Source organism: Gekko japonicus, unplaced genomic scaffold (assembly GCF_001447785.1).
Source record: "Gekko japonicus isolate JY-2015 unplaced genomic scaffold, Gekko_japonicus_V1.1 scaffold241, whole genome shotgun sequence".
NCBI classification, from domain to species: Eukaryota; Metazoa; Chordata; class Lepidosauria; order Squamata; family Gekkonidae; genus Gekko; species Gekko japonicus.
The window spans coordinates 536980-546360 of NW_015160216.1; the positions used below are offsets into that span (position 1 = coordinate 536980).

Below are 9381 nucleotides of genomic sequence, written 5' to 3' on the forward strand. Positions count from 1 at the left end.
AAAGTAAACCACAATTCATAATTTTAAAGATGCTTCACCAACCAGTAGCATCTTCAGTGGATTGGCAGTGCGCTCCTAAACAGGTCTACTCAGAATCCTACTCAATAGGGCGTACTCCCTGGAAAGTGTTTTTGGACTGCACTGTAATTGACCTAAAAGCAGAGGGTTCGGCATTTTTCAAAACATCTCAGATAACAGTACTTAGTGTAACAAGAATTTATTTACTGGAAAATGATTATCAGACGGCAGTTATTATGAACTACTGATATCCAGTTATGTTTAGCGGTAGACAAGTTTTACCAAATACCACCTGTGAAGAATATTTATTACGAATCTTGCTAGTGCTTATATCCTGTGTCAGCCCTACCTAAGAATATCCTGTCTGTAATAAGAATTAAAAGCACACAGCACCAAGGATTCTGAGTGTTGTTTCACAACCATTCATTTTATTACACAAATAAGGCCACTTCCAGATGATGCTTCACATGAACACACAAAGCTGCCTTATACTAAGTTAAGACCCTTTGGTTTGTCAAGGCCAGGACTGTCTATTCTGACTGGCACTTGCTCTCCAGCATCTCAGGTGGAGGTCTTTCTTCCTACCTGATCCTTTTAACTAGAGATGCCAGGGACCTTCTGCATGCAAAGGAGGGGCTATGCCACAGAGCCTTTTCCCAAGCCTTGGGCAAGTCGGAATTTTAATTCAGCGTCTCTGATCTAAATCCCATATTCTGCCCACTACACATAGAATGGCTTCTGAGTAGAAGATTCTACAGACATCTAAATTAAATATGCAACAGCCTCTCTTTTTTTACATAAATGTAATTTTTACATACACGTAAATGAATCTGCTGCAGACAGACAGCAAGACCCACATGGCACCTAAGTTATCCAGCAAATTGGAACTCTAATGTATTAGTACTGATGCTCAGTGACTCTGCACTAGCCTTTTCTTCTATCCTTCGTGCAAAGAGCACATACTGTAATAAATAATACAGGATAAGGTAATACAGCTGCAAGGGTTACATTTGCAACATATACAGTTTGAGAGCTGTACAAGGAAATAGTTTTCAGCATACTTCAAAACAGATATGTAGTTTATCAATAGTCCGTGTGATTTTAAGAGGTATACTGTTTGTCTTCAGCAACAGTAGCCGTTTCTGTTCAACACTATGTGTCAATTTCCCAGTTTACCCCAACCTCTGTCACATGACCTGAGCTAATTTTCACTTGGCAATGTCAACCCCGGCCAATTCAGTAGTAGAATGTTTTCTTTCCATTTAAAGTATGGCACAAATAAAGCACTAATATAAAAATAAAATCAGGTGAAATTACAGTACACGACAGAGGATATACGCACAGATGATGTGAGCCAAAATGGGGTGGTGTAGAGTTCCAGCACAGCTTAATGGTGGAGAGAATACAGCTATAAGAAAATAAGTATGCTACTAGATCTCATCTTCCGACTCCTGGTCGCGCTCAGTCATTTTCAGTAATCCAATTTCCATCGTTGGGGCCTGTTTCATTTTTGAACGAATTACCCTGGAGAGGGAAAACAAAGGGGGGTAATCATGAAATATCTGCACACATGTTCTGAATCAAGTAATGGTCAAGTACAGGGCTGAGCATTTTGAGCAGGGATGTGTACAGGATTTGGTCCTCAGTGTGTATAGGACTAACTACTAACAGCACACTTGGTTCTCTATGGCTGGGCCACTGGGGCAGAAAACACAATTAGGCCTCACCCCCAGGGCCAACAAGATATTTTGCTGTCCCAACTGGTTCCAAGGCTATGTCCACACAGGTTACCTGTGCCAGGTTCAATGCTGTTGGGAAGCAGGATTATTCTTGCTCCTCCATGGCATCGTGGCATATTTGTGCATCTCCCAGGTTTTCCCTAGTTTTTTGTGATCATTCTTAAACCTGCTTTGCTCTGAAGTTTTGGGAAAGATAGCAATAAAGCCCAGATGGCCGCTGTGTGGGTGGGGAAATTCAGATCTACCTACCTATGTGGCAGCCATTTTTCTGGGCAGCCGTATTTCTTCACACTTTCCCCTACCACCAGCCATCTCCACTCCCAGCCAGCAAAGGAGGGTTAAAAAAAGCACTAAATATCCTTATGTCAATATACCATTGTAGCAATAGGTGTAACATGTTCCGTGAATTCTGAGCCTTCATTTTTGAAAAAAACCCTCTCTTATCTCCTTTTCTTACAGAGACATAAGGAAAAAGAAGGGGCTTCATAGTAGAAAAGCCTAGAGACTACCTTTTTTAAAAAAAATGAAAGCTGGGAATTCACAGAGCATGTTATACCTATTGTTACAGTGATATATTGATATGACAATATCCTAGTGCCTCTTTTTAAAAAAATGAAAGCCCTGGTGGCCCAGTAGGGTTGCCAGCCTCCAGGTGGGGCCTGGAGATATCCCGCTTTCACAACTGATCTCCAGCTGACAGAGATCAGCTCCCCTGGAGAAAATGGCTGCTTTGAAGGGTGGACTCTATGGCTTTGTACCATGCTGAGGTCCCTCCCCTCCCCAAACCCTGCCATCTCCTGGATCCACTCCCAAAGTCTCCAGGTATTTTCCAACCCAGATGTGGCAACACTATGGCCCTGGGGGGGGGGTCACCACTGCAGATGGAGTATGGTAGGGAAACTGCAGGGAAACCTGCCATGTGGAAGCCCCAATTGCTGTTGTGCTTTACCTACAGCCCCACCAGCAATGGGGTAACCACAAAAGGCCTTTTGTGTGTGGAAACCATCCAAAGCTGCAACTGCACAGGCCTGGGCATTGACAACAGACACAAGTCATCCCTGTTGTCACTTCCCCCATCACTGTCTTCCATATATTTGGTGACCCAAGTGAACAACTTGGTTATTATTGCCATTAACTCTTATGGGGAGAAACAAAATGCTGCACTGTGGGGCACCCTTTCACTGAGGACCTACCTCTCCCTCTAGCCCTGGTGATGGGTGGACCAGCCTTCAATGCCAGGGATCCTAAGAAGTTATTTAAGGAGGGGCTTTGTAATATACAGACCCTCCCTCTACATGCATCCCCATGAGCATATAGTCAGTCAACAAAATTTGATAAGGGATGGGGAAATAGTTCTCTGCAAGTGAATGCGAGAAGGCGATGTTCTTCACTGTAGTAGTACCACAGTTGTGTTCAATCCAATCACCTGCTAATTTTATTTGAAAGAAGAGCAGAGACCTTGTTCCTATGATGCAGTGATATACTATACCAATTAACGAGACTAGTGTGTAGATCAGGAAGACAATCCATTCGTTCTGCCTGTACTGACAAAGAAGATTCTGTGATCTGCTGCCTAACAGGATGGCTCTTTTTGTCACAGCAGCCCATATGCCTGATCTGAGGTGTGTATGGGATGGTTGTAATTATTCAGGGATAAGAAAGAATGCTGCACCTTCTCAGGGGCTTTGTCATAATGTTTCTGTTCTATGGTTCTGTCCTGATGTTCCAAACAGGTCCCAGAGCTTAGTTCTGGTGAATGTTGGCTCTGAGAACAGGCAAGGTACCCAGCAGGGCCTTAGGGAAAATATAAGAGGTTACTACCTCTCCTGGAAGAATGAGAAGAGCATTGTTAACTTGTAAATAAATATATGTGTGGAAATGTTAAAGCTTTGTTTTTCCTTACAGATCACAGACTAAGCCCGGTTAGCTACTTGAAAATCCACAGGTTCAATGAAAGGTTTTAATGAAAGCATGTACATAAACACATAATGCTATCTTTGGTAGAGTTCTTTCACATCCCCTCTGTGATTTTGGAGCTCTCCATAATTGGGGGGGGGGGCCCATTATAAGAATTGCAAATGCATAATGCCAACAATAACACATCGTAAGGAACATCATGTTATTGTGATCCATTTGGTTCCACTCTGGACTCCCACTCGGAGGATAAAGTACAAATCCAATCTGTAAAATCAAAAAAAGGATAAGGCATTGATCTATTTAGAAAAGTTATATTTTGTACCTGTGGTTTGTAATATTGTGCTTTGCAGAGTCACAGCACATGGAGGTCACTGTGGTGCAATGAAGAAAGTGCTGGTGTTTAGCTCTCAGGTTCAGCTCTGCTATGTGTGGTCTTGGACGAATCATTATCCTTTAGTATCTGTTCCCAGTCTATAAAATGGTCATATTAATGGTCCCTTCTCACAGGGTTATTGAAGTGAGGATAAACAAAATAAGCACTACCAAAGTACTCAAAAACACAATAGACATTTAAAACAATAGCGTATCCAAATGTGTATTGTAGTGTTTAAGAGCACCCAACCCTTACAGTACACATGGATCCATGTGCTTCAGCTCACACTGCCTCACCAGCCCCGAGTTAGAAGAGAACAGCTATGCACAGATTGTGGGGGAAACAAAACAAGTAACTGCCTTTTCCTGGGATGAATCCTGTGCCCCTGGTCCTATGCTATACTGCCCAACTGGGATTACAGGAAGCTGTCATCCAGCCATGCTCCTGCTTGTTGTTGACTACGCACTTCTCCTGCACACTCCGCTCAGCAATTCCTTGTGTGTGTCGGATTCAACTCTGGTTGGATTACGAGTATATCTCAGCAGCAGAAACCTTGTCCCAAAGGACAAACATGATTTTAAATCTAAATTTCAATTTAGGACTGATTACTAATTGCCTTGTTTCCAACAGTACTTTTTTATTTATTAACACTAAGCTGGGGGGGGGAATGAAAGAGCCAAGGGAAATTAATGTGGACATTTTTAGTTTGCTTGAAAGCTTCTTAGCAGAAATTTCCAAGAAACATCAAAAGAAAATAAAAGTCTTAACTGACAAAGGAATCTCCTGAAAAAGGGAATGCAACACTGAATTCTTCCATGGCACTGAACATATTTCTTACCGTCACAGATGAAGGAATAGTTTTCCTTTTCAAAACATATTTCATTGATCAGAACAAAATCAGTTTCCCACCTTTGAACTTAATCTGGTGCCTTCCTTACCAAGTCATATTTCATACATATTTAATTGATGCCCAAAACATTCTCCAGCATGCACAATGAAGACACCACAGGATACTGTGCTATTGTAATTAGGGTTCCCAGTCCCCCAGTGGGGGTGGGGAAACCCCCACTTTCATGAGCTCTTGCCTGCTGCTGGCCAACTGGCTGGCAGGGGGGGCCCATCGCTGCTGTATTCCAAAAATGAAAAGGGACATCGAATTGATCTATTGTCCTTACATCTTGTGAGTGTTTTTAGGCTCAGGTCAGAAGAAATGATGTATCTTATATTGTGATTAATTGTACTTTATAGTGTGTATTTTTAATTATCTGCGCCTCTAAGGAAGGCCGTTTGTCCAAAACGTTTCTAGTTTTAATGAAAAAAATTACTATTTGCTATGTATTAAAGATTTGCCAATCGAAGTGTGAAAACCTCACACTAGGCTAGGGTTGCCAGCCCTCAGGTTTTGGAGGGGAATCCCCTGGTTTCGGGGGCTTCCCTCTGCTGCAGACCTGCTGGCAGGTGGGGGGAAACCCTCCCCTAAACTGGGATGTTGCGTGGGGATGCTCTGGTATTTGGTCAAAGTCTATGGTTTTGAGGGCAAAAAAACCATAGAGTTTCACCCAAATACCAGAGCGTCCCCTGGCGCAATGACGTCACTTCTGGGTGACATCATCACATTGGGGACACATACAATGTCCTTCCCGGAATGCCCCCCAAAGGGGGGCAGAGGAACAATGAGGAACCTGGCAATCCCCAGAGGAACAATGAGACCTGGCAATCCTACACTAGGCCCTTGCGCTAAGTTGAACACAGCATATCCCAAATAATTCTTCTACTTGTGCAAGATGTTGTGCAAGTAATTTTGAGTGCTATAAAATCCAAATATGCTAGGTGCTGCGCAAGATTTTGTGCAAAGTGAACTGCACTAAGTCCATTTTCATTTCCACTTGTACATCACTGGATCCAAGGCTATGTCTACAGACCCCTCCCCACAGGAAGAGAATGAAGTAGCAGAAGGTATGTTGTTAAAACTAAGCACAAAAGCTTTATAAACAAGAATCTAGTGTTTCTTTTCCCGGTATCTCTTGGTCCCTGACTCAGAACTTATATGTTCAATAATGGTACATCAAAGGCCTCATTCCAGAAATTGAAAATTTAACAGACTGAATGAAATGTAATGTCATCTCTATCCAGAAAATAATTAAGTAGGTTGATAATGAGTAGATACTTCTAAAAGGTAGTTGTTCAGATATACAGACCCAGCTCATGAAGGGTTTTATGGGTAGCATCCAGCACCTTAAATAGAGCCCACAAACACAAAAACAGCCAGTGAGATTGTTTCAAACTTTGCCTCCTGAGCTCAGGGAAGACAATGGGAGTTACAAACAATCTCCTGTGCACCAACTGAAATGTTCAGGTTACTTCCAGGGCAGATAAATCTACAGCATGTTACAATCCAATCAGATGATAGAGCTAGCTATAGCTATCTTCTAGTGTCATGTTGGAGGGAATGGGGTATTACTGACTCCAAATGTGTCCATATTAGAGCCAATCTGTTTTCCTAATATTTGAAAGTCTGGTATTTGAGCCTGTTTCCCCCGGAATGGTGTTTCCTATTTGCTCCCCCCCACCCCAAATAATTTACTCCGTGTTCTCCTGGGATAAAATCATAACAAAGCAGGACATAATGGGCTACCCTAGGCTAGAGAAGCCTTCCTCCAACTTAAGTGGTACTCCAGTTGGAGGAAGACTCCTTAGAGTGGAGGACGGCTTCAGACTTTGGTTAGTGGAGTGACCAATGACTCACCTGCCAAAACCAGCTCCCTTGCAATATGCAGAGGCTCGTTCGCAACATCTCAAGGACTATAATGCCGCGGAAAAAGGTTTCCAGGAATATGCAAATTGCTGCTCCAAAGATAGCTACTAAAAGTAACTGATGAACATGGAGATCCAGCATGGCTCGCTCATGAATATGATAATGAAGCAGAAAACCTGGTAATTGAATGAGAGTTACATTATTTTTGTTATGCCAAGAAGTGTTCAGTTCTGTAGAAACTCTAAGGGAGAGGAGAATCCATCTCCCACTTGCCTTTATGTGCACAGTAGAGATAACTGTGTTAAGTATTAGAACAAAGTTTGAGTCCAGCTGCACCTTGAAGACCAACAAAGTTTTATTCTGGGTATAAGCTTTCGTGTGCATTCACACGTCATCAGATACGTTGAAACAGTTTTCCTCAAGCCTTACATATAAGTAAAGAGAGGGACCCTCACTACGTATATGTTGGTCCTAAAGGTGCCACTGAACTCAAACTTTGTTCTGTTGCTTCAGACCAACACGGCTACCCACCGGAGTGTTAAGTATTCTCATACTAACAAATTCAGGTACATGTGTTAGCTGTGTAATGGCTATGGTAAAAGCATCTACAGGGAGAAAAGCTAAACTGCTTGTGTGAAGAAAGTGTGATAATAAAAGACATGGAACCATTGCTTGGTATCTTGATTATGTATCTCAAGTTAAAAAACAAAGCCTAAATTAAGACATGGACAGAGAGAAGTACAGTGAACCTCAGAAAATGAAAGCTGTAAAGGACAAGCATTCCTCTACTTGGCAACATCTGCAGTCCTAACCTATTCCTATTAATGAGCAAGTGATCAACTACCAGGTTTTTGTTTAGGTTATTTAAAATATAGTTCAATAAAAGTATAGAAGTTATAAAATTGCTGAAAAGAACAGACAGACTATTCTGCCATTTGATGCATATCTTTTCTCATATATAATGTAAATTTGGTGGTGGAGGTAGAAAGTGCCATTGAGTTGCAGCCAACTTATGGCAGCCTGCAGGGTTTTCCAGGGGAGAGATGCTCAGAGGTGGTTTGCTGTTGCCAACATCTGCATCACAACCCTGGATTTCCTTGGAGGTCTCCCATCCAAATTCTAACCGGAGCTGACCCTACTTAGTTTCCAAGGTCGGGGGAACCTGGTCTATCCAGGTCAGGGCCATAACATCGTTACTCTAATGAATAATCTTCGTATACCCAATTTCATTTGGGTTCAGAAAAGAATGTCATCACAAGCAGTATGCTAAACTCACCTTCCACAAAAACTGCTAGTGAAAGCACCATTCTGTCCATAGCTACTGGTAACACATTAGTGCTGTGAGCCACAATGTCCACCAGCCCTGAGATGCCATAGAAGAGATACATTGTCATGTGCTGCCAGTTCATGAGGTGATCCCATTGTTTCTTTTCATAATTATATAGCTTCAGGTGAGGTCCGTCGGGAACGAACTGCTCAGCTATCATACCTGTGTGTAAAACAATGAGGGGTGCATTGGTGGCCTCGATTCTTACCTAAGGGACTAACCAAATTAAGTTTAGCATCATAGCAGTGGTATCTACACAGGTGCCCCAAAATTTTAGAAAATTTAGACACTCTCCTGCAAAAGGAGTCCAACAGGGGCATCCTAAGCATTGAAGCCAGTGTGGTGTAGCAGCTAGAGTGTTGGGTTAGGCTCTTAGATACCAAGGTTCAAATCCATACTCTGCCATGGGAGGTCACTGGGTGTCCTTGAACCAATCATACACTGTCAGCCTAAGCCTCAGTTTCCCTTGTATCCCCCTCCCCACACAATTTCATATTTCCTTCTTCCTTTCCCCCACATACTCACCTTTTCTTGCTTCCTTCCCACCAACCAACCCATCTTTCATCTGTCCCCGAGCTTCAGCTATATTTATTATTTATTTACTTAATTTATACCCTATCTTTTTCCACACTGTGGACCCAAAGCAGTTTATATGATTCTCTTCTGTTTTATCTTCACAACAACCCCATGAGGTAGGTTAGGCTGAGAGCATATGACTGGTGAAGATTCAATTGCAGAGTGGGGATTTGAGAGATAAAAAATAAGGCCAAGGCCAATGGTGCAAAATAAAGTAAAAATATATTTTGAGTAATAAAGTATATTTTACTTGATTATGTACCATCTGTCTTGGTCTTATTTTTTAAAATTTCTTAGTGACTATGGTCGCCCTTTTTTTCTCCTTGTTTAGGGTAGAGATTTGAACCTGGGCATCCCAGATCCTAGTCTGAAAGTCTAATCCATACACCATCCTGGCTTTTGGGAGCGTGGCTGCTGTTGAACAGGGGCAAATCCAGGGTGAGTCATGCAGGTTGTATAGTAGCAAGTTGCCTAGTAGTTGCTGCCAGGCCTGGCCCCAAAGAGTCTTCCCCCCAAGATAGGCAAGAGCCCTGGCCCCTTCCCCTGCCTTTTACTGACAGAAATCAAGGCTTCAACTGAAAAAAATGTTTAGTTACCTAGCAACAGCTACAGAGGGCATTCATTTCTTCAAGTTACAGACACTGCTTCTAATATTTGGGGGGGTGTTAAACCCACC

General features: G+C 42.4%; 1 protein-coding gene across 1 annotated transcript in view; it reads right to left on the reverse strand.

Moving 5' to 3' along the window:
- Positions 1 to 1308: 1308 nt before the first annotated feature.
- The window catches only part of TMEM45A (transmembrane protein 45A), a 10271-nt gene continuing 2198 nt past the window's right edge, over positions 1309 to 9381 (reverse strand). Inside the window, exons 2-6 of the mRNA XM_015410685.1 lie at positions 8079 to 8291; positions 6794 to 6978; positions 3817 to 3938; positions 3247 to 3270; positions 1309 to 1542 (exon numbers count right to left, since the gene is read on the reverse strand). Coding sequence (XP_015266171.1) covers positions 1449 to 1542; positions 3247 to 3270; positions 3817 to 3938; positions 6794 to 6978; positions 8079 to 8291 — 638 coding nt within the window. The 3' untranslated portion in view covers positions 1309 to 1448. The remainder of the gene's footprint in view (positions 1543 to 3246; positions 3271 to 3816; positions 3939 to 6793; positions 6979 to 8078; positions 8292 to 9381) is intronic.